The sequence below is a fragment of the Epithele typhae genome, assembly GCF_022376455.1.
Source record: "Epithele typhae strain CBS 203.58 chromosome Unknown BXZ73scaffold_62, whole genome shotgun sequence".
Classification (NCBI taxonomy): domain Eukaryota; kingdom Fungi; phylum Basidiomycota; class Agaricomycetes; order Polyporales; family Epitheliaceae; genus Epithele; species Epithele typhae.
This window is the reverse complement of record NW_025954253.1, coordinates 1-24,663: the sequence shown is the minus strand read 5'-3', so window position 1 is coordinate 24,663 and position 24,663 is coordinate 1. Positions and strand designations below refer to the sequence as shown.

Below are 24,663 nucleotides of genomic sequence, written 5' to 3'. Positions count from 1 at the left end.
TCCCCCGATGGTTTCCTTTTCGTTGCCTGCGATGTCCTCACCGGCTGCTGGACCTTCCGCAGAGCCGTGGCCATCTGGTGCGGAGCCGACGTCAGCAACCGTGAAAGTCTCGTTGAAACAAAAACCTGCCTGACCTCTAATGTTGGGGCGCTTTGATCGACATATGGCGAGCAGGTCATCTAAGTCCCTGTGCGTGAGGGCACTGGTTGCCAGTGCGCTGCCGTCGTCGGAGTTGGGCTCGTGCTCAATCGCCCGGGAAATGTTGTGGAGAAGTAGCCCCATAACAAGGAACCACCGCTGTGCATGGACAGCACGAGGATCTGACAGTGATTCGCCGTCGAGATACAACCGAATGGGGCGGAGTGAGGTGACCGGATCCTGGTGAATTACATCGTCCAGTCCACCTGTATCGTTGGACCAAGTGGCCCAAGAAAACCGTGGATCCGAGGGGACATGGCGCAATTCGTCAAGCTATCCAGTTAAAATCAGCCAACTGCTCTAGTGATGTTGAAATGACAACCTGCCTTGCTGGACATGTGGAACACCAAGTCTGTCCAGCTTGCTTGATTCGGGCAAAGGGACGTAAAATATGCCACCCCTGCCTCTGGATCTGCCTCTGCTGGTGCAGGTGTTGTGCCAGAGGATTTCGGGACCGCAAGTTTGGTAACGACAGTGTCAGATGTTAATATGGGCGGTGGGGACCGTCTTCCGGAAGCGTGAGAGGTGTAGACTGCCTCCATAGGGTGGTTGACGCGATTTGGATTGGGAGGGGCGTCAAAGAGGTCATTGGGGATGTCGAAGCCGTCGTCTGGAGGCCCATTGTGGTCGTTTTGAAAGTCGTCATACAGGTCGAGTGCGTCGAGGAGCTTCTCAGTCTCTTCGGCATCGGGGTTGTCTTCCTCCTCACTGAAGACGGCCTCCTCCTCACTGTCATCAAGAGGAGACCGCTGACGACGGCGCGTAGATGACTTCTTCTTGCCAGAAGCTCCGTCTGTTGATCTGCCAATAGTTTCACTCGGTGCCTTCGCAGTCGACTTTGACTTCTGTTTCCTGGAAGATTTCCGACCCGAGTGCCTAGGCTTCTTGTCAGCCTCACCCCCAGAAACGCTTGATTCGCTTTCGACATCGACGGGGGTCTTCTGTTTTGCACGCCCCTTGCGTGAGTGATCAGCCTGGCCTCGCGCCTCCGCCACCACCCGTTGTCGGTCACGAATATCAGCAGGGCTGAGATGCTTCAGATCTGTGCTCTTTTCGCCCTGCATTTCGGCATCTGTTTGTCGCTCCGCGATAGTTCTGACCTTCAACTTCTTGGCTCCCGGGTCCTTCCCCTCAGGGCGCACGTAATCAGCAGGTCTCCACTTGTTCCGGCCTTGATCCACCGCTGCGAGCAAGCGGAAGCGACGAGGGTTGGGATCCTCTTCGGAGTCTGGTGTCTCGTTGGCCATGATATGATTAATGAAGGCCTTGGCTTCCTCGACACCGAGCTTGCTTGGCACCTTGAATACAAAACCTTCGGGCACCCAAGTAGGGTCGAAGAACTTATCTTGATGGCTGATTATTGTTGACCAGCTGCCGTTCCGTGTCCATTTTCCAGTTCCAGATGCCCAGCCTAGATCATGATCAATATCGAAAGCGATTCAACTAGATCAATGATGGGGCTAACTGAGATGCGTTCGCAGATATTCAGCGATGACCCTCTGCCGCTGGAGGTAGGTGTACTCCTCGCCGTCATTCTCTCTGTCACGTATGATTGGCGTGCCATCTTCATAAAATTCGAATTCAGGCTCGCGGAGATGGGTGACATGGCGAAGGTCGGCCTCAGCTCGTCTGCCTTCCTCCGATATGCTGTCAGGGTCAATGATGGCTCCGAAGTATGCATTGAAAGAATCCAGGAAGCCAACGTGCCATTCGTTGTCGTCACGGAAAAGAGGGACTTTGTCTTTGCGTTGTTCTCGGAGAAGATCAGAAGTGTCGTAACTTGTGTTGGATATTAATTTTGGAAGAATACAGAAGGGAATAATCGCACAAGAAGGTCATGTGCTCGCCATTCGAATCCTTGAACAAGCCGGTGATATGTATCGCCGTGTCAAAACTACGAAAAAATCCGAGAGTCATGGCTCTGAAGTATCGGAGGGCGTGCTTCTTCAACAATCTAACGCGAGACAGTCACAAATGAGGACGGAAAGAAGTGATGAACGGACAGGGGCGCACTTTCTTTTCACATCCTCCGGTGGGCCATCACGCGTCCAGTCTTCTGCCATATTCTCAAACTCATCCTTCTCCTCCTGTTCCAGCTCCTCCCATAGCTTCTTGCGAGCACGAGTCCAAGCAGCGATCCAGAGACCGCTCTCTTTGAACTCCTGATCGTCCAGTGCCGACGTGTGGATTCGCTCATCCTCCTCATATCCAAAGACCCGGAGGCCATCGAATGGGTGAGAGGAATAAAACGGATTCTTCTCCTGTTGAGTGGTGCGGCTGGAATTGTGGAGGAACTGGCTTATTTTCTACAGATGGTTCTCAGTGAAGTAATCACGGTAATTAAAAAATCACGCACATCCACAAGTAAAGCGGCCAAAGTTCCGCTCAGATGCTCTGATCTTCCCTCTGCGATCTTCTTTGCAAGCTCAGATGTGATTGCAGACCTTGTGTTTGAGTTCGCTTGCCAACGTGGGAGATCCTTGAGCACGAGGGTCTTCTCATCCTTGCTCAATGCAAATTTGGATTCCCACATCACGTCTTCAGATGCCTCCGAAGCAGAAGGCGCTTTTGGATCGGCTGAGACAGCGGGGGAGGAAACACGGGTACGCATGGTCATATAAGCTGGAGTGGAGGCAGGAAACTTGGTCGAGAATCACACTGAGTATGCTGCACACAGGGCGAGACCAGCCATCACACGTGCGCGGTGTTTGTTTCTGTTGATGAAGGAGAACTGATGTTTTCAGACATATCACGGATTAACTATCAGGCACGCCGCGCGCCTTGTGCTGATGAATGCGCCTTCCGCCGTGTAAGTGCCCAGAGTTTTCAACTCTTTGCCATCCATACACGTCCTCCTCATCCCCTCCTCATTTCACAATGGGTCGTTCCTATATCAAACCCGCTCGCAAAACCAGATCAACACTCACTCTGAAGGTCGAAAAGTCCCAGGCAGTACACTCAGGCTACACCTTGCGAACCAAACGCTCAGCCATCAAAACCAGACCGGCTCTGAATCGGACACCAAGAACGGACACCCTTCGATCGGTTTCCGCCAAATCACTTGACAGACATTCGTCTTCAGCGCCGCTAGGGGACGGGATTGATATTGGAAACATCGATGCCGTCGATCACACACCGCCAAAAATGCCTGGCACTGGCCGCTCAGTATGCAAGTGTATTTGACAAATCGGATCATTACTTACTGTGAAATGGGATCCCATAGGCCACTGACTACCAACGAGATTTTTTGAGCATTCGCGACACATATCTGGACGTCTTGTTGAGCGGCCACGGCATCCCTGTCGACGGGAAAGCAAAATGCGGCCATGCCCTTCAATGGCGCTGCCTCGATTGCGACTCCCGCCCGACCTTCTGCACCGCATGCTGCCGTAAGAAGCACAATGACCATCTCTTCCATCGCGTTGAAGTCTGGACCGGAACTTGTTTTCGCCCTGCGTGGATTCAAGATCTAGGGGTTCAACTTCACTGCGGTCATGGCGGTGTCCCCTGCCCGAAGCTCGTGAAGCATCTTCCCGCGACAGACCCGGTTCAGAACTTACAAGACGAAGGACAAGAAGGGCCTGAGGAACCGGATGTTGTCGTGCCCGCTTTCGTCTTTGAGGATCAACTCGAAGAGACTGAGGATGGGGCCACTGCAGATGCAGGGACAACGAAACTGCGAGAGCCTAGAGGGCAGCCTGTTCACCACATACGCCTTTGACGCTCTCTCAGTCCCCACGTTCCCCTTCGCCGAGTACAACAACTCCCGCACCCTCACTATTGCTCACACCAACGGCTTCCATCGGCTGTCTGTATCATTCTGCAAATGCACAGGCCATAAGACCGAAGACATACAGCTTCTGGAGATGGGATACTATCCCGGCTCTCAGAACCGCCCACGCTCCGCCTTCACGTTTCAATGCCTCGATGGCTTCCTCACCGAGAATCGAGTTTGCAAAACCTCGCCGTTCAGCTTCCACTCAAAACTCTGCCACATGACCAATGAGAACGCGCCACATTGGGTGCCTGTGAGAGCCCTTCATATGCGGCTGCATCGATAAACCCAGCCTAACTGTCATAACCACCCTCAGATGGCATACAAGGCGCTTCTGCGCACTTCTCGCCAATGGCGCAATCTTCAACACATTCTACGGTCTGGATTTGCTCATCGCAAAGAGCCTGCCGGACCAGGAGATATGGCAATCAAGTGCCCGGCCTGTCCACGACCAGGCGTGAATTTGCCAGATGGTTGGGAACGTGACAAGACACATCCGTGAGTGATGAGCCATGGGTGGTCGTTCCTTCCATGGCACTGCTTGCTAATTAAAAAATTCGCCAGGTATAAATACATGCCTTCTTTCGTCCTAGATGGGGATTTCACCGTTCAAGGCCGGCTCTTGACTAACCCAGAAAACAGTTTGCCCTTTGCTGATGGGGAAATGTTTTCGGTTGCGGACGGACCGTTTCAAGAGCACCTCGAAAAAGAGAGGAAGTTTAAGCCACAGGTCCACCCCGAGTTCACATGAAATCATTGAATAACACTCACATTCGTTCGTAGAGCGAACCCCCAACGTGCAATGCCCACCGTGCAGTGCTCGGCGCGAACGTGAAGAAGGCCAATCTCGAGAGCACCGGAATAGGGGCGGCAGCATGTTCCCGTCACGGTGTGTTCCTTCCGCATACCTCTGTCGAATTCCAGCGCGGAGAGTCGTAAGTTCCATGTCAGGTGGCCACTGACATCAAGCTGACAAAAATGTTGGTTTCAGCCATGCGCACATGGATTACACTTTCTGGCACGCTCTCAAGTCATTCCCTGGACTCCTCTTATTTCTGGTGATATACGACGTCGCCTGCCAATATTACATCAACCTTCGCAAGCGTTTTGCCAGGAGACAGAGCTACATGCCCCTTCCCTCTGGCCTGTTGCTTCTGTTCGGAATTGGCCAGTTCCACATCATCAGGAAAAACCCCACTTGCTGATTAGAGAAAATTCTCTCTAATTAGTGCTCATTAGCGCGAATCTCTAATCAGCACGAATTAGAGTAGTACATTCTAATTAGCTCTAAATAGATGCAAATTAGATCTTCAGGAGCTCTTCATTAGCTGCAAATAGATCTCAAAGAGAACTCGATTTGTGCCTCATATGTCCGTACAATGCTCTCAATAGATCACACAAGGGTAATGGAGAGGGAAACAAATTTATATTTATCATACTACAAGACAGTGTACAGACGAAAAACTACAAGATGGACAGGCATACAGACACTCGGGCACAGAGTCCGGCGACGGAAGTCGTACGGGCTGTGCGGGGGACATGGGCAATGCAGGTGACACAGAGGACGTGAGCGAGCTGGGCGTCGCAGGCAATATGCAAGACGAAGGTGAGATAGGTGACGTGGATGATGCGGAGGACGTGGATAACCTGGCTAGCGGGCGACGCGGGGGGGAGGCGGAAGACACGAGCGACAGACGTGTGGGCGACGTGGTGACGTGGGCGCGGGCGTACATCACTACACGGGCGATGTGGCGACGCGAGCGATATGGGCAAGGTGACAACGTGGGCGAAGTGGGTGGTGCGAGCGAGGCTGACTAGGCGGGCCACGATTTCGTGCGCCCAAGTGTTGTTCAGAAATGATTTTGTCGAGATACGCAAATGACTCACCGATATCCATCGGGCGACATGGGTTTGCAGGGTGACGCAAGCCTCACGCGCGCGAGACGGCTGAAGCGGGCGAGGCGGTAAATTTGAATGTGACAGGCGAGGTGGGCGAGGGCTAGGTGGGTGTGGGCGAGGTGATGTTGGCGAGGGCGACACGGCGACACGGGCAGGGTGAGGAGGAGGGGGCACGGTGGGCGACGCAGGTGGAGGGCCAAACGGGTGAGTGACGTAGGCAGCGGGGACGATAGGCTCGCGCGGGTATGACACGGAGCCGAGAAGTGATCACCGGGTGTCCTCGAGCTTGACGAGCTCGTCCCACGAGAACGCTGGGGGAAGAGGGGGAAAGAAAAAAAGTTGAGATAGAACAAGCGTACTCACGTTTACGTGTCCGCAGTACGGCGGCACTTGGTCCCAGTGCCAACGCCGTTAAGATGGCCATCGTCGGGGAGCGTAGGGGTGGGTCACAGTAGCACGCGTCGTGGGCAGAGGTACCAGGCGAGACGCGTCAGCGAGGCCTCGAGCTGGCGGCGGAACGCGGTAGCAACGGTGCAGGGGATCACGGCGACCCGCTCGTGACGTAGATGAAGTGGCGGAGGTGGTGGCACGGGCGAGGTAGGCGAGGTCGAGGGCAGAAAGGCGGAGGAATGAGGATGGCAATGAGAGGGAGCAGGGGAGACGGGATTGAAACAAGATGGTGCGTTGGCAGTAGTCGAGGGGCGGCTCCGCTTCGGGGTGGGAATCGACGCGCGTCGCGTGGACTCCAGCGCTTGGCACTGCCAGCACCGCGTCCTCGTCGTCCTCGTCATCTGCCTCACCTTCCAGCCACTCTACGCGAACTTCCCCTACGTCGACCGCGCCAGCCTCTCGCCCTCATGCCCTCGCGAACGATGCAGTCCCTTCCATAGTGAGTACTTGAATCCCGTACCCTTCCCTGCGCACCCTCTCCCAGCTTCCAAAGCCCCTACCAGGTCCCGCTGCGCTGGTGGAGTCTTCGACGACCTCTGCGCGAAGCCGCACAAGCGTCGGTCTACGAGATCTGGACTCGATCTCTCGCCCCGATAGGCCCGTCGACCATGGTCACCCACAGAGCCCGCGCCTCGCAAGTCGAACACCGGTGCCGCACTCCGAGCACGGAGCACGAGCGGCGCTGGCAGCTCCTCCGCTGCAGCCAGTACGCCCCGACTACACTTCCACGCCTGCGCCACCTACGTCTCGCCCGCGTCGCCCCCCGCATCGTGCCCACGTCACCTGCATCTCCCGCGTCGCCCACCTTGCTCACGTCACCCACCTCGCCCCCATCATCCGTCTGGCCCACGTCAACCAGTTTGCCCGTGTCGCGCCCACCTCACATCACCCAGCTCACTCGCGTCTTGCCCCCGCATCGCCCCCGCGTCGCCCACGTCTTACCAGCGTCGCCCACGTCCTGCCAGCGCCGCCCACGTCCTGCCAGCGTCGCCCACGTCTCGCCGGCCATACCCTCCTTGCCCTTGCCACATCCGCGTCTTGCCCCCCGCGTTGTTGCTTTTGTCTGCCCTCCCGCGTCGCCCGCCTTGCCACCTCAGCCACATCTCGCCCGCTTCATCATCCGCATCGCCCGTGTCGTGCCCATATCAATATCGGCGTCGCCCGTCGCGCCCCTGCGTCGCTCATGTCACCCACATCTTGCCAGCGTCCTCCACTTCGCTCGTCCTACTCGTGTCGTGTCCACATCGCCTGCGTCGCGTCCGCGTCTTGTCCCCATGTACTTCACCGTGTCGCCACTGTCTGTCGCCCGCGTTGTCACCTCACCGTCAACGTCCGCATCGCCCACATCGCTGCCACGTATCCCCTGCGTCAACGTCCGTATCGCCCACCTCGCCCGCTCCCATGTTGCCCGCTTCATCCTTGTGTCACCTCTGCACCGCCCATCTTGCCCGTCTTGCCCCCCCATCAGCACGTCGCCTGCATCTACCCTGTCGTCCGCACGGTCTGTGTTGGCGGCCACTTCCCATGAGAGCTATTTAGACGTAGCCATAGACACACCTGTGCTGAGTGTTCCTAGATACCAATATATTTCGTCCTTCTCGAACATCTATATTGTTGTGAATTATCGATAAAATAGTCCCCTTAATGATATTAAGCTCTCACCTGCAACTAGAGAGTTGAGATCACTCTAATCAGAGATATTTTAGTGCAAAGAAGATCTGATTTCTACAAGAGCACTTGTTTGCACAAGATTAGATCTATCAGAGAGCAAATTAGGCAAATTAGATCTAATTAGCAAGTGGGGTTTTTCCTGATGATCCACGGGCATCGGGCGCAGTGCTTCTCCAGGTTTTCCCCCAACTTTGTGACTGGCGCTGGCATGCAAGATGGCGAGGTTCTGGAGACACTATGGGCTCAGCTTAATAAGATTAACGACAGCATTCGGGGAATGGGTTCCTCTCATCGACGCGAGGTGATCGACGACCACATGCAATACTCAAATTGGCTCAAGCTTATCAGAATGGGTGTGTCCCTTTTATTTCGCCCTTAATGACCACACTAAAACAGCCCAGATGTGTCACTCACTGCAAGGCTGAAGCGGGCCAGTGAAGAGATTTGTCGTGGAACGGACTCTGAACTCGCCCTACGTATTATTTTTCGTCTTTTCTTTGCCTTTTCTCTGCCTGCTACTATATTGGAAGGTTGTTCCCGCGCTTAAGCGCCCGTATCGCGGACTCTCTTAGCACTTGCACTTCGTGTCCTAGCCCTCATCTCGACCTCTTGGTCTTTGTGGGCTAGGTGAGTATCTCAATTGCCTGTATGTATGTAGAGCTATGTTAACTTGGTCTTTGTGGGCTAGACATCCCTCGTGTGACTCTAGTTTGCGTCTGCTTTGCGCCTAGTGCCGGCAACGCCTCTGTACCACTACATCGAGGTCATCCAACCTCCATCTACACCCATCCACCCCTCCCTCTCCTCCGATTGGCGTTCGCGGCCCGCTCCCGCGTCATTAGGTCGAGATCTAACCAGTGAGTGCTGGCATCAAAGCATCGGATCGCCCCCACTCGCGCAAGCATCGTCCCCACCCTGTGCCACTCGCCCCGCTCTTCCCCTACCCTGCATACCTGCCGGAGTTATAAGGCTCTGAGCGTATCGCAGTCTCCCTGGGTCTGTTGAGCTCGAGTATCACACTCTGAGAACACTACCCCGCTCCCGGCCGACGACTCTATCCGCGCAGTTGGTCATCCCGACTGATTGGCTGCCTGGAAGCCTCAATAGGTGTTCATTTCCCCGGAGCCTACCCTGGTTCCTAGAGCACGGTGGCTTGCGCAGGTCATCAGCACGCGGTTGACACTGAAGACAACCGGCACGTCCACATCGTCCGCAACGAGCGAAACGACCTCCTCTGGCGAGAGTGCGACAACCAACCGTGTCCTCATATCCGTACCCCTGTCACCTACACGACCCGCAGGGCTAGATTCGACGAGACCCACACTCCTATCCCACCCCTAGTCATGGATGCCCAGCAGTTTCAGGCCCTCATGCAGGCCCTCACCGCGAACCAGCAGCAGTTGGTTGCCGGACAGGCCAACCTTACGCAGGCGGTGACAAATCTGGCAACCGCGTTCCAGAACCTGTCCACCACCCTCCCCCAAGCTATGACGAATGCGACGGTGGCTTCGAACGTCAACACCCAAGCCACGAAGGACGCGACAAAGGTCGCGAACAAGCCCCAGCCGTACAACGGCAAGACCAGTTCGGATGCACGCCGCTTCGTAGCATCCTTCCAAGTCTACGCGATGCAGATGGGTGGCCATCTGAACACTGCCAACGCCACGGGTGGCTTCGATCGCGACGACGCGAAGTGGATCAAGTCGGCTCTCACTCTCCTCACCGATGACGCTGCGATCTGGGCTACCCCCTACCTGGAAACGATTGGTAACGGGCTGGCCGTGTTCAACAACGACTGGACGACCTTCAGAGCGGCGTTCAAAACGCGATTCGAGACGGCCGACGAGGCAGTCGACGCGAAGGCAGCCCTGCAGGCTCTTCACCAGCGTAGCCTCTCCGTCGTCGAGTACTACGCGCGGTTCAATGAGCTCGCGGACAGGACAGGCTACAGCCAGACCGACCTCCGCGACCGGTTCTACGAGCACCTCTCCTCGGAGATCAAAGACGAGTTGGTGCATACTGCTCGCAACACTGCTGCGCTCCCCGACCTCGTTCAGGTCGCTACGGACCTCGACATGCGCATTCGCACGCGCAAGGCTGAGCGTGCGCGCGAACAGGGCAAGTCTGTTGCGACCCCGACTGTCCCTCGTACCGCCACCGGGCAGTTCGCATCCGTGGCAACTCCCTCGACCATGCGCACCTCCCGCGACCCCGACGCGATGGACATTGATGCTGCCAAGCTGAGCGAGTTCAGGCGGTCGATGAACGGCAGGTGCTGGGGCTGTGGTGCAACCGACCACCAGAAGAAGGACGGCAACCACTCGAACGAGACTTGTCGCTGGTGCGGAGGCCGTGGCCATCGCGAGAGCGTTTGCCAGAGCAAGGCACTGGGCAGGCCACGCTTGGGCGGTCAGCAGCGCGTTGCAGCTACCACCGAGGACAGCCCGGTCGCGTCGACCTCAACGGCGAACTCCAATGTGCAGGGGATCAACGCAATCCTGGAGCAGATGCAGCAGATGACGGAGCAACAGAAGATCCTCCGTGGCGAGCTTGAACTGCTCCAAAAGTCTTTTCCGAACGGGCCCGCTTAAGAGCTGCGGCAGCGGCGCCCCCACCCAAGGTCTCTTCTTCTTCTTTCCCTGAACCTGTACCTAGCGCGTACGATACCGTAGATAGCTGTACTATACCTGAAGCAAATCGATCCGGTTCGCATTTTCGCACTAGCGTGATAGTAAAAGGAAACGACAAGAGTGTTAAGACCGCAGCAATGATTGACTCTGGTGCGACTTCGCTTTTTGTTAGTAAAAGGTTCATAGATAGGCATGGTATTTCGGTGCACCCGTTGTTCAAGGAGATCACAGTGCACAATATCGACGGTACAAAGAACAAAGCAGGCAGTATTACGCATTTCACAAGGCTTACGTTAGGTATGGGTACATATAGCGAGCGTCTCGATTTCTTAGTTACAGATCTGGGACCAGAGGACATGATTCTTGGCTTGCCTTGGTTACGTACGGTGAATCCGGAGATAGACTGGGAGAAGGGAGAGATGCGGATTGAGACGGACGAGGAGGAGGAGGAACGGCCTGCGTTCGAGCGTATCAACGCGAACCGGGCACAGCGACGGAAGTGGCAGAAGGCAGGAGTGTTGGAGGATGCGAGGGAGGAGGTGTGGTGTGCGGCAGGCTACACCTATTCGACGCAGCTGGCAGAGGCTGCCAACAAGGGGAAACCTCAGAAGACGTTCGAGGAGATGGTCCCGGAGGAGTATCGACACCACGCTAAGGTGTTCTCCGAGGTCGAATCAGAGCGTCTCCCTGAATCGAAACCTTATGACCATGCGATCGACCTCAAGCCTGATGCGCCTGAGTCGATCCGCTCCAAGGTTTTCCCCATGCCTCTGAACGAGCAGGAGGAGCTTGATCGGTTCCTGGAGGACAACATGCGCAAGGGATACATCACACCTTCTAAGTCCCCCATGGCGTCTCCAGTCTTCTTTGTCAAGAAGAAGGACGGGAAGCTCCGGTTAGTACAGGACTACCGGAAGCTGAACGATGTCACCGTCAAGAACCGCTATCCGCTTCCTCTCGCCTCAGACATTGTGAACCGGCTGCGAGAAGCGAAGTACTTCACCAAGTTCGACGTGCGCTGGGGGTACCACAATGTCCGGATCAAGGAGGGTGACGAATGGAAGGCTGCCTTCGTCACTAACCGAGGGTTGTTCGAACCCAAGGTTATGTTCTTCGGGCTCACCAATTCGCCGGCCACCTTCCAAGCGCTGATGAATTCGATCTTCGCGGATCTCATTGCGCAGGGCAAGGTAGCGGTGTACCTGGACGACATCCTCATCTTCACGGACACCCTAGAGGAGCACCGTCGACTGGTTCATGAAGTACTTCAGCGGTTGGAGGAGCACGACCTCTACCTGCGCCCTGAGAAGTGCGAGTTCGAGCGGGAGGAGGTGGAGTACCTGGGGCTGGTGATCCGTCAGGGCTCGGTCAGCATGGACCCAGTGAAGGTCAAAGCCGTGCGCGACTGGCCAGATCCTCGTAACCTGCGAGATCTGCGCGGTTTCCTTGGATTTGCCAACTTCTATCGTCGCTTCATCAAGGACTTTGCTAGGCTGGCTCGTCCCTTGAATGACTTGACGAAGAAGGACGTCGCGTGGACATGGGAGTTCGCGCAGCGTCAGGCATTCCGCGCGCTCAAGGACGCCTTCATCAGCGAACCGGTTCTCGCTACATGGGCACCAGATCGACCCACCAGACTCGAGGTGGACGCTTCTGGATTCGCAACAGGTGGTGTTCTGCTCCAGAAGCTCCCCGACGGCCTATGGCACCCGATCGCGTTCCGCTCAGAGTCCATGTCGGATGCAGAGCGCAACTACGAGATCTACGACCGAGAGCTCTTGGGGATCATCCGAGCACTGGAGGACTGGCGCCACTATCTTGAGGGCCTTCCTGATCCCTTCGAGATCATCACGGATCATCGGAACCTCGAGTACTGGCGTACTGCTCAGCACCTCTCACGGCGGCAAGCGCGATGGTCAATCTGGTTGGCACGCTTCGACTTCGTCCTCACCCACAAGCCTGGGAAGACGAACACGCAGGCAGATCCTCTCTCGCGTCTCCCCACTCATCAGGTCACGGACGCGGAGGACAACCAGGAGCAGGTCGTACTCAAGCCAGAACGGTTCGCTCGGCTAGCTGCAACCATCTGCAGCGACACCGATCTGCTTGAGCAACGCATCCGTGAGTGCACCAAGCGCGAAGTGGAGGTTAGAAGCGGGCTTGCAGCGCCGCCTCGCAGGATGGCAAGTGGAGTAGCCGAGTGGGAAGAGCACGGGGGCCTGGTGTATCACGAAGGTCGCCTATACGTGCCGGCCGACCCAGAGCTTAGACGAGAGGTTCTTCGGCGATGCCACGACTCGGTCACAGCTGGACACCCTGGACGCAGCAGCACCCTTGAGCTTGTCAGTCGACACTACTGGTGGCCTGGGATGGCGCTCTTCGTGGCCAAGTACGTCACAGGCTGCGAGCGCTGTCAGCGCTACAAGCCAGCTCCACATCCACGCTCCACCCTGCATCCGCACGACGTCCCTGAGGCCCCCTGGAAGGTGGTGGGAGTAGACCTGGTCACTGGGCTCCCAGAGTGCGAAGGGTTCAATGCCATCGCGGTGTACGTCGACCACTACAGCAAACAGTGTCACGTCCTCCCCACACGCGACAGTGTCGACGCTGCTGGCATTGCAGACCTGCATTACCGCGAGATCTTTCGCTTACATGGTGTCCCTCGGAAGATTGTGTGAGACCGTGGTCCCCAGTTCGCCGCCCGCGTAATGCACGAACTCTACGGCAAGCTCGGCATTGAACATGCACTCACCACCGCGTACCACCCTCAGTCTAACGGACAGACCGAGCGAACGAACCAGGAAGTAGAGCAGCACTTGCGCCTGTTCGTACGCAAACGGCAAGACGACTGGGTACGCTATCTGCCAACTGCCGAGTTCGCGCTGAACAGCCGAATCCACTCTGCGCACAACCACACGCCCTTCGAGGTCATGTACGGGTACAAGCCAGACTTCACGGTACCAGTGGGAACAGAGACTCGCTTCCCTCATCTCGAGGATCGTCTAGAGGGCATGCGCCAAGCACAGAAGGACATTGAATCAGTGCTGCGCGCAGGCAAGGCGAAGATGAAGGTTCACTTCGCAGAGGAACACCCTCGTGATCGGAAGGCATTCGAAGTCGGAGACAAGGTCTGGCTTAGCGCAAAAGACATCAGTGTGCACCAGGCAACGCGCAAGCTTGGTGTCCGGCAGCTGGGACCCTACAAGGTGGTCGAACGCGTGGGTGACCTAGCCTATCGTCTCGAACTCCCACCCACGCTCAAGATCCACCCAGTCGTACATGTGGATCGGCTGTCCAAGTATGGAGGGAACGAGGTGAACGGGCGACGAGCACCACCACCAGAGCCGGTGGAAGTGGACGGAGAGGAAGAGTACGAGGTGGAGAGGATTCTGGACAGTCGGTTCTTCAACCGCCGGCTTCAGTTCCAGGTGCGGTGGAAGGGATACGGAGAGGGGGATGACTCATGGGAACCAGCGGCGAATGTCGCCAATGCCCCAGAGAAGGTCGCAGAGTTCTACGAGCGCAATCCCAACGCGCCTCGCAAGATATCTGCGACTCTATTCGCCGCGCTGCCGTGGAGGAGGGTTGAGCACCCTGAGCACGCAGAAACGGAGAAGGAAGACTGGCAGGAGGGGAGGATCATGTCCATCCGGGACGGATGGGTTTTAGGAGGGGGGTAATGTCGTGGAACGGACTCTGAACTCGCCCTACGTATTATTTTTCGTCTTTTCTTTGCCTTTTCTCCAGTGCATGTCCCGGCTTTCCTCGGCAAAGTCGGTCAGCCGGGACACCGCCATTTGCCGAAGGTACCGTTCACCCGGGCTCGGCCGGACTCACCCGGTTACCTCGGCAGAGTCGTTCGGCCGGACTCACCCGGTTACCTCGGCAGAGTCGTTCGGCCGGACTCACCCGGTTTTCCCAGGGGAGTCGTTCGGCCGGACTCCCCTGGTTTTCCCAGAGGAGCCGCCCGGCCGGACCCGGTCGAAGTGAGTACAGTGTAGCATGCATAAAACATGTTGTGTGGTGTATGTAAGGCTTCATATGATCAATTAGGCCTCAAGGTTGGATAGTTATGGAGTATACACCACACAGGTAGTGCTGTGGTGTGTTATAGCACAGAACTTGGTCACCCAGGTCTGGCTGAACCTACCCAAGCATGCAGCAGCCACCTTCAAAACCTCTGATACTTGGAGGTGGGTGTCCGAGGACAGACATACCAGGGAGCACCAGGGTCCAATGCAGGCAGCAGACCACCAGGCAGTGGTGCAGGCCCGACACTGCACCAGGTGGCAATGGACGGATGGCCGGCGATAAACAGATGGCCGGTATCAGATGGATGGCCGGCACTGGGCAGTAGATAGATGACCGCCGGCAAACAGACGGCCGGTGATGCAGCTTGAAGCGGACCGACTGTCGGCAGTGGAAGCCTCGGACTGACCGCAGCGGAGCGCCGGCTGATGGCGGTCGTGCATAGCGCCGGCGCATCAGCGGCTGTGCACTGCCGCCCGCGCTCCGAGTGATCTGAAGTGGCCGCCCCCCCGACATGTTTGTATTCGTTCTCCGCCGTTATTGGTCGTAATGACATGCGAAAGAGCGCGTTATGTGCATATTAACAGCGCGAATCAAAAGTGCCCTGGAACGTTACGTTCCGTGCAGGCGCCGGCCCGTGACGTTATATGGAAGAATGAGGATGAGATGGAGTATGCTGACATTAATTTACATCGGATATATGTATGCATACCCAGATATTCTTCGCATCATCTGTGGCTAACGAAAGAAGCAAGAAGCGTGAAGAAATAGCAGAAACTCGCGAAGATATACCGTTTTGACCAAAAGTGTGGTTCACATATAGGTGGGCTTCCATATGTTGGGATGGAGGACAGATACTACACACCTGCGAGCTTTGACATTGATTTTAGTGTACACAGACCAGGAATCTATGTTTGTGTGCAGACAGATTAAGAATTGATGGTACAGTGCGATATGTCATTTTTCAATGACATACACAATATCGATACAACATGCGAGCTCATCACAGCACACAATAGCAGAACAGACTCGCCTTTACAGCAGCTTTCCAACGCAAAAAGAATCTCGATATTCCGACAGGAACCCATGGAGATGTCGCATATGGGCTCAGGATGCATGCAGTGGTCAAGTCGTACCAAATCACCAAGCACACGAAGCCACATTCTGAGCCCATATGCGACATCTCCATGGGTTCCTGTCGGAATATCGAGATTCTTTTTGCGTTGGAAAGCTGCTGTAAAGGCGAGTCTGTTCTGCTATTGTGTGCTGTGATGAGCTCGCATGTTGTATCGATATTGTGTATGTCATTGAAAAATGACATATCGCACTGTACCATCAATTCTTAATCTGTCTGCACACAAACATAGATTCCTGGTCTGTGTACACTAAAATCAATGTCAAAGCTCGCAGGTGTGTAGTATCTGTCCTCCATCCCAACATATGGAAGCCCACCTATATGTGAACCACACTTTTGGTCAAAACGGTATATCTTCGCGAGTTTCTGCTATTTCTTCACGCTTCTTGCTTCTTTCGTTAGCCACAGATGATGCGAAGAATATCTGGGTATGCATACATATATCCGATGTAAATTAATGTCAGCATACTCCATCTCATCCTCATTCTTCCATATAACGTCACGGGCCGGCGCCTGCACGGAACGTAACGTTCCATGGTACGTTTTATTCGCGCCGTCAATACGCACATAACGCGCTCTTTCGCACGTTATTACGACGAATAACGGCGGAGAACGAATACAAACATGTCGGGGGCGGCCACTTCAGATCACTCGGAGCGCGGGCGGCAGTGCACAGCCGCCGATGCGCCGGCGCTATGCACGACCGCCATCAGGCGGCGCTATGCACGACCGCCATCAGGCGGCGCTATGCACGACCGCCGTCAGGCGGCGCTCCGCTGCGACCGGTCCGAGGCTTCCACTGCCGACAGTCGGTCCGCTTCAAGCTGCATCACCGGCCGTCTGTTTGCCGACGGTCATCTATCACTACCGGCCATCTGTGTACTGCCACCCAGTGTGTCGGTCCCGCACCACAGCCCGGTGGTCCACTACTTGCATTGGACCCTGCTCACTGTGCCAGACCTTATGTCAGATAGTAAGGTCACAAAGGTGGCTGCTGTGTCCTTGGGTAGGCTCAGCTGGCACCTAGTGACTGGGTTCTGTGCTGTAACACACCCTAGCCCTACCTGTGCAGCGTGCGGTATATACCCCATTAGCTGCCCTCCATAATGCCAAGCTACCTAATTGAAGCTTTACATACACCCTACAACATATTTACACATACTATACACCATACTTACTTCAACCGGGTCCGGCCGAACGGCTCCCCCAGGAAAACCAGGGGAGTCCGGCCGAACGACTCCCCTGGGAAAACCAGGTGAGTCCGGCCGGACGACTCTGCCGAGGTAACCGGGTGAGTCCGGCCGAGCCCGGGTGAACGGTACCTTCGGCAAATGGCGGTGTCCCGGCTGACCGACTTGATCGGGGTAACTCCGGGACCTTAAGTGAGTGAGGGGGTCTGCGCTGTCGTCTTCGTACTCAAACCACTCTACTAGTGCGCATTCGTGTTTTCTGCCTTGATAATGGAACGAGAAGCAGGAGAGTAGTCGCGCGGGAATTGCGCTTGCGAGGCCGACTGCGTCATCGTCGATCTGTACAAGACAGGTGTCGTATCGCCCTTTGCCATGGAACCACTTGGGATTGCATCGCAGAAGGTCACGATGCATGCCGTTGGTGCCGTGGAGCTCGCTTGGGGCATAGTAGGTAGAGATGGCATGGTTGAAGAGATGGATCCGAGTGACTAGCACTAATGAGATATAAATTAGACCATTAGTTGGTTAGCAGTAATTGGAGTACCCCCTAAACTAATTTTGTGCTAATTAGTACTAATGTCTCTAATAGAATGCTAATGAGCGCAAACAGAGGTCTAATAAAACACTAGTTAGAGCCCATGAGATCCAAATGTTCGCATTTGCATCACACAATCACACCAAGTAGTACATTCAAGACCAACGATGATATTGATAAGATAGCTATCTAATACATGTGTGTGGTGATAGAAGGCAGTAACGCAAACCTGGGACGAAGAGGCGCAAGAGGCGCACGAGAACCCATGTCGAAATGGGTGACATGTGCGGGCAATGTGTCAACGTGGGGGCAAGACGTGGGTGACGCAGAAACGGCGACGGACGTGTGTGACACATTCAAAGTGGGTGAGATGGGTGCCTAAAGCGAGGTGGGCAATGTGGGTGAGACGGGCAAGGCAGACAAGGCAGGCGAAGGGCAAGACGTGTGCGAGGCGAGTGAGATGGGCAGGAAGTGGGCGAGGTTGACAAGATGGGCGACATAGGCGAGCAGAAATGCAGGCGACGCAGACGCAGGTGACGAGAGCAAGAGTGGGCGACGTGGACGCCGACCCCGCACGCAGTGCGGATGCGGGCGAGGTGGGCGACGCGAACAAGGGCAACGCGGGCGGGCGAGGTGGATCGCGCGGCGACGCGGGGCAAGACGTCGAGGCATGGGTGAGACGCAGGTGACGCGGATGAGGTGGGCGATATGGGAATGGCAGGCAAGACCGAGCAAGACAGGTGAGGCCTTGAGGAGCGAGAGGTGTGCGAGATGGGTGGGCTACGTGGCTGAGACAGGCGAAACGGACCCGTGTAAAACGGGTGAGGTGGGCAAGATGAACGAGGCGGCGGCGATGCGAGCGAAACGGGCAAGGTGCAAGACACGGGAGAGACGGGCACAGTGGACGACGTGGCGACGAGGGCGAGGGCGGGACGGGCGAGGTGGGCGGCACAGACACAGGCAAGGATGGGCGACATGGGCGCGGGCACAATGGGCGGCAAGGTGGGCAACGCGGGAGAGGTGGGCGATGCATGAGCTGACCTGCGGCGAGTGTGGGTGGGAGACCCAGGGACATCTTGAGCCGGGGGGTCAGCGTCGTGCTCCCTGCGATTGGGGACACAGTAGGCGGGCGGGCGGGCAAAGTGCGGACGAGGCAGTGAGACGGACGTGGCGAGCGAGATGAGGGAGGTGCGACAGGGGAGGCGGACGAAGCAGGCGATGTGGCGACATGGGGTGACGAGGGCGATGGGTGCCCGGTGAGGTATGCGAAGCAGGAGCCGACCTTGAAAAATTTGCAGGAGGCAGGGGCTCGGAGGCGTCAGGGGAGCGAGAACGGGAGGCGCGCGGAAGAGATCGAGGGCGAGGGCGAGTAGAGCAAGGCGAGTAAAGCGGATGAGGTGGGCGACGAGACGAGGCAGACGATGAGATAAAGAATGGCGCTAGCAGTCCACGCAACGCGCGTCGATTCCCACGCGTCCGAAGCTTTCCGTCTCCTTCCTTTCACTCTGCGCTGGCACCCCGTCCATCCCGTTCTCCTCGTCCTCCGCGTCCTTCCTGTTCTCCTCGTCCTCCCCCATTCTCCCCGTCCTCCCCGTCCTCCCCGTCCTCCCCGTCCTCCCCGTCCTCCCTGTCCTTCCTGTATTTTCCTCATAGCGCAATACCCTTGAGGAGCACACCAACACGTCCCTCGCCCGCCGCTTCCTCAAGAAGCTGTCTTGGTGAGTACCCCGCTCTGCCCTCGTGCGCTCCCCACCTCGCCCACCACCTTCCCAGGCCCCGGCCGTGCCACCGACCCGGTACCCACAACGAGCATGTCCCACCGACGCTCGTCCCACCGGTGTGGCCGTTACCACCATGTCGCACATCGCCCGCTCCCCCGCCGGCTGCCACCTCCGCCCGCGACGAACTTTGCTGTAGCCCTCGTGCACGGTCTCCCGCTCGCGCGTGATCGTGACTGGGGCTGTTCGGTCGCCCGCAACATCCCTAGCTCGCTCCTTGCCGGTATGTTTCCCTCTTCCGCTTTGCTCCTTCTAACCTATTTGTTCTCTGTCTCCCCACCTCCCACGTCCGGATCGCCCGACCTGTTCCCACACGTCCGCACACACGCGCTCTCCGCCCACGCATCCGCGGTGACGAAGGACGTAGTCCTTCAGGCTCCACGTCGCTTACCTCGTCCTCGCCCGCGTCACACCGCCCATGTCCGCGTCGCCCGCGTCACCACTTCGCCCACACCCACGTCGCCCATGTCCGCGTCGCTCGTGTTGGTTACCCCCACACCCCTCATATCGCCTGCAATCCGCGTCGTCAAGTTGTCCGCCCATGTAGCGTCTACAACCCACCTTCGTCACCCACGTCTGCATCTCCTACGTCTCCCGTGTCACCTGCATGACCTGTCACCTGTGTCGGCGGCCGCATACTGTAGGAACTTGTTGCAGTAGACAATGTAGTGTAGTTGGATCATATATATTTCGTCCCCACACTTGCACCACAGGGTTGGTCCGAGGCTACTTGAGTGTGTTTGAATGGTCAGTTATTAGTTTGCTTTACATCTACTGATGTGTATGTGTGCAAACCAGTGATAATGGTCTTCCACAAGTTCTACTTGAGTCTGAATGAGCACTTTCCCGATTCCATTAGTGCAGATTTGCGGATTACTTTGCCATTACACCATTAGACTCCTATTAGTTCTCAGATTAGCAGTGTTATCACCAATTAGCAGGTGAGCGTTTTCCTGATGTAAGTGCGTAGTCCAGAATACAGAGTATACGGATGTGGGGCTCACCTCAGTCTCGGGGGAAAGAAGACTGAGGTGTACGTAACGTGCGAGAGCGTATATGTGACTCGGGCGAGTACGGAAAGGTAAGGTACAGGTACGAAGGACATTTCGAAATGATACGAACAGAGAGATCATATGGCACGCACCGGACCCAACTCGTCCGGGCCGGGACGTCTACCACAGTCGCGGCTTGTCGTCCAACACTTTTGAATCATCCCCAGTCCACTGCTTGAAATTGCGACCATTCTTGAAGCGTCTAAGCCCAGGGAACGGGGGAACGGCAGCGAGCCTCGAAAACAGAATGAGTTGCGATGTGACATGAGACCCAGCTCGAGTACTCACCTGCGATCGATATCGTCTAAAATTTGCTTCGCTTCCTGAGCCGATTCCGAGTGTGTTGTGATCCAGTCTTCGATCCAAGCGACAAGGTGATCCTTGAAAGTCCCTTTGATGAGCTGATGGAGGATGTCGGGGGTGAGAAGCTCGTGGATGTTGGCCCGGGGGAACCAACTTGTGAATGGCTACACCGACCAGCAATAATCAGATACGAGTATAGTAGTATAAATGAAACTATAGTAGGCCTACCTTCACGTCCTTGATGATACCATACGTGTCCCAGAGGGTGTTCTCATTGAAGGCGTCGATGAGAGCCTCTGTGTGCTGTCGAAATCGCGGAGGACCAGCTTCTTCTAGCTCCTCTGGGATGGCACGGCATCTGCAGTAAGGAAGTTAGTAAGTTTGCGCCGCTCGGGAGGGGAGGGAAAACCAAGACTACACAAGAACAGCGTGACGTGCCACGCGCGCAAGCATGCACGTGCAGACTGCAGATGACCTCGAACGCGTGCACAAACGAGCGTGAGGACAGGCTGTTGCACGTGCAAGCATGAGCACTGAACCGTCGCGAGGCGAGCACGACCATGGACGTGCGCAAGCACAATCACAGATGCGCGCGCAAGCACGGGGCTGCATGACCACTGTCGGACCCGGACTGTGGGCACGTGCAAGCACGACCACCAACTCGCGCGCAAACGTGAGCGCAGGCTGTCGCTTGCACAAGCGTGAGAGCGTGGGGACAGGGCTGTTGCGAGTGCAATACGCCGAAGCCCGCACACTGCCTGCCAGAGGGCGAATGCAAGTGGCGGCAGTCGAGTGAGCCAAACTGGTGTCGACTCGGGCAAGAACAGCCCGGGCACAGGTCCGAGTTCGAACGCGGGGAGGAGCGAAGCACGTTATGCCACAGACACGGAATGAGACTCACTTTGGACACCATCCGTAAACAACGCATGATAGGTAGACCTGTTCCGGGTAGTTGGCAATGAAGGGGCCGAGCTCAAAGATAGCGCGGCGATAATGCCCATCTGGGCAGCGCATCGGGTGCGGAGTCGTCATTCCAGGGCGTAAAGGCTCGAGGACCTTTGCCAGGGAGGTGTGATAAAGGTTCTTCTTGAAAATCCGGAACTCTTCTTCGTCCCCATTGTGATGATCGCCTGAGATAAAAAAACTGAGATGCTGATCTCTGATCGACAAGAGGAAAGAGCACGTACCTTTAGGAATAGCCAAGAAAGCGATTGGGACGACGCTATCACGATGCGCTCTGCGCATGTCGTTATGGATATTTCCGAGTGACATGTATACTGGGTGGAACTCCTGGTTACCTGTGGCAACTGAGACGGTGGTCTTGTCCGCACCGAGCACAATAGGAACCAGCATTGACCCAACGCTCCCCGGAACATCTTGCGCAATGGTGGTCTGGATAGCAGACAACCGTTGTTAGCTCAATTGGCGAAAGATAGGAAATGCGAACTCACCGCTTTATTCCATGCCCACTGACCTGACATTAGATTACAGAAGCGACGTGTGCCGTCTTGAGCGTGCTCAGCATAAGGGCGATAATCAAACCTGCCATTGAACTCAGGACTTTGGGCGAGCTGTTCGGCGACAGCGAGGGTGTTTCGGGCGTAGAAAAGGTAGGTTTGTCGCATCCAGGACGGGGAGTCGGGACCGACGGGACCGGTGTAACGTACACGGAAAACTCGCCATCCAGTGTCACCGTAGGGGGCCTGGTCCAAGGTGTCAAGCAAATCGTCGACACTGTCAAACGGCGGAGCAGCCTCCGGACATCCTTCGAGGATGCATTTCGCGTGCCAGAGCCGGAGAATTTGCTCAAGATTGCCGGCCGACTCTTGCATCTCCTTGTACGTCAGCTCGGTGAACTCGAAGGCGATCCGGTCTTCCCACGGAAAGTACCCATTGGGGCCGTTGTATGGCGGTGGAGGTGTGTTCTGGTTCCCCAGAAAAAAACCATTCCTATCGCATTTGCCAGCTAGAAATCGTCGGCCTGGCGTGAGCATGCATGAACTAGCCTGAGAGATGCGATGTTGGTACCATAAAGACCCGCATGCTCGTTCCGGACGGTAGGAGGTGGGTTGGGCTTGGGGTTGCGGTGGACAATACGGCGATGGTGTGCAAAGCCGCGTGACGAGCTGAAGGACAAGTGACACAGGGAGCAGAAGCGGGCCATTGAGCGGTTGAGGGAGCCTAAATGCTTGAAGACGAGTAGGATTAGGATGAGAGAGGACAAGGGGGAAGATGAGGGAATGAGCACGGCGAGTGAGACCGTTCTGACGACGCGAGGACGCGAGGACGCGAGGGTCCAGGGGCGAGACGCTGGGGATGCCTTTTTGTGATTGAGTCGCCACCCCAGTCGCAACTCCGCTGCCTCTCTCTTCTCCCGCCTCTAATTTTTCTACACCCTCCCTTTATTTCCCTCGTTTACTGGTCACCCATGGCACGCAAGGCCCGAGGCCGAGCTATATCCCCCACACAAAGTTCTCCAACTCCTGCGACACTGGCTGCCGCAGCACCGACCTCCGCCAACACTGTGCCACGTCAGAACACGCGTCGTTCAACACGGCTGCGCGACCCGGGCTCCGGCAACACACTCGCCATTTCAGCCTCTGCAGACAGTCCACCAGAGTCGAACACAGAAGTGGTCGAAGTGACCACTACTGTTTTAGACCAGGCTGGCGGCTTCGAACCGCCTGCAGACGGCGGACCTCTCATCCCTCAGACGACCCTCAAGTCGTCGACAGGCCGAAAGCGCAATATATCTGCAGACCTCGAGAAAAAGTCGAACTCACCTAAGCCCCGCAAACAACGGAAGCAGGTAGGTCCCATGGTGAGCAGGACGCGTCACCGCTGCTCACCATGTCCTGCAGTTGTCTACGGTTCCAACAGACTATCAGCATCCGTACAACACGCGACCGGAGAACAAGGATACGCACCCAGCTGCCAAAGTCGGGCTGTACAAGAAGTCGCCTGAAGAACTCGAGGACGAACGGAAGCAGAAGAAAGCGGACCAAGACGAGCTGGAGAGGCTGAAGGCCGAGATTGCGCGAATGCACACTGAGAGGGTTGCACTGGTTGCTGCTCTTGAGGATAAGCGTGAGCTAGAGGACCTGGAGAACACGGAGATGCTTGGTACGTTGCTATTCCAGCGCGTCTGAACGCGTTCTCACCGTCGCTTACGTTGTGCGCGTCATCCAACAGCATCCCGCACGCTTCCGGGTAGCAAGCTTTTCCCACCGAACCCTCATCTTCACCGCAACACCGGAGACACATTCGGGGACCTCAATGCTGGCACAGAGCTTAACAGCGAGCTCGGAGATGGGGGGAAGGACACGGATCAGGGCAAGAGTGCATCGGAGGCCCGTCCTGGTACTCAAAAGGTACGCCATCCTCACTGTCGACACATCATATCTGTCCTGCTCACCGAATGTTCCTGTTTGTCCTGCAGCCACTCACGTCCGCCGCGAAGAAGGCAAGTCTGCGTCAGAAGACCTACAACGAGGTTGCAGCGCTCCGCAAGATCAAAGCTGGCTCCAATCTCCAGGCTTCGGGTAGCAGCCGCCTTCAAGTCGAACCTGTCTCGCAGCCTGTCGCCACTACGAGGTATGTTTTTTGCGTCGTTTTGAGTTCCCGTCATCATCTGTGGCTGCAGCCGTGCGCCTAAGTCGAAGGCCCCCACTCCTTCCACGCCGTTTTTACCGAATTGGCGTGCGCGTCAACACCAACGGAGATCATTGAACGTTGCTTCATCCTCCGGGATGGATGAGCAAGGTACGTAGTGAGGTTGTCTGTCGATATGAGTGTAGTGAAATGATAGTGTGTATCTTCTTCTAGCAGAGTATAGCGAAGAAGACGACATAGACGACGAAAACAAAGCCCCACTTGGAGGCTTCACTGACGAGGATGTGTTCGTCCCGAAGGGGTTAGCACTTCGTGGTATGCCTCGTCCGGTACGTTTTCGGGCTACTACTTGTAGCAGCTATTGATACTATTCAATTGCAGGCCAACCGAGTCATCATAGAACGTT

The 24,663-nt window shown here is 56.2% G+C and overlaps 5 protein-coding genes across 5 annotated transcripts; 3 read left to right on the top strand and 2 right to left on the bottom strand.

Annotated features, from left to right (window-relative positions):
- Positions 1-485: 485 nt before the first annotated feature.
- Positions 486-2,809, bottom strand: BXZ73DRAFT_105170 (uncharacterized protein; the record flags this gene model as incomplete). The annotated part of the gene is made up of 5 exons (XM_048016160.1): positions 486-1,609; positions 1,664-1,977; positions 2,027-2,152; positions 2,212-2,504; positions 2,555-2,809. 5 exons carry the CDS (start codon positions 2,807-2,809, stop codon positions 486-488), a joined length of 2,112 nt encoding a protein of 703 aa, XP_047873938.1.
- Positions 2,810-3,535: 726 nt separating this feature from the next.
- On the top strand, positions 3,536-3,712 carry BXZ73DRAFT_19011 (uncharacterized protein; the record flags this gene model as incomplete). The annotated part of the gene is made up of 1 exon (XM_048017574.1): positions 3,536-3,712. A coding segment is annotated over one exon (177 nt), but the record flags the coding sequence as incomplete, so codon positions are not given.
- Positions 3,713-3,857: 145 nt separating this feature from the next.
- BXZ73DRAFT_52848 (uncharacterized protein) lies at positions 3,858-8,372 on the top strand (the record flags this gene model as incomplete). Its single annotated transcript, XM_048020884.1, has 8 exons — positions 3,858-4,226; positions 4,290-4,471; positions 4,538-4,690; positions 4,759-4,804; positions 5,005-5,144; positions 6,751-6,761; positions 8,122-8,216; positions 8,295-8,372. 8 exons carry the CDS (start codon positions 3,858-3,860, stop codon positions 8,370-8,372), a joined length of 1,074 nt encoding a protein of 357 aa, XP_047873936.1.
- Positions 8,373-16,917: 8,545 nt separating this feature from the next.
- Positions 16,918-22,639, bottom strand: BXZ73DRAFT_52908 (uncharacterized protein; the record flags this gene model as incomplete). The annotated part of the gene is made up of 9 exons (XM_048020896.1): positions 16,918-17,465; positions 17,679-17,697; positions 18,133-18,820; positions 20,491-20,577; positions 20,631-20,809; positions 20,874-21,003; positions 21,547-21,775; positions 21,833-22,037; positions 22,097-22,639. 9 exons carry the CDS (start codon positions 22,637-22,639, stop codon positions 16,918-16,920), a joined length of 2,628 nt encoding a protein of 875 aa, XP_047873935.1.
- Positions 22,640-23,073: 434 nt separating this feature from the next.
- Positions 23,074-24,586, top strand: BXZ73DRAFT_80538 (uncharacterized protein; the record flags this gene model as incomplete). The annotated part of the gene is made up of 6 exons (XM_048023303.1): positions 23,074-23,454; positions 23,507-23,768; positions 23,838-24,016; positions 24,085-24,239; positions 24,289-24,407; positions 24,471-24,586. Coding segments are annotated over 6 exons (1,212 nt in total), but the record flags the coding sequence as incomplete, so codon positions are not given.
- Between the last annotated feature and the right edge of the window lie 77 nt (positions 24,587-24,663).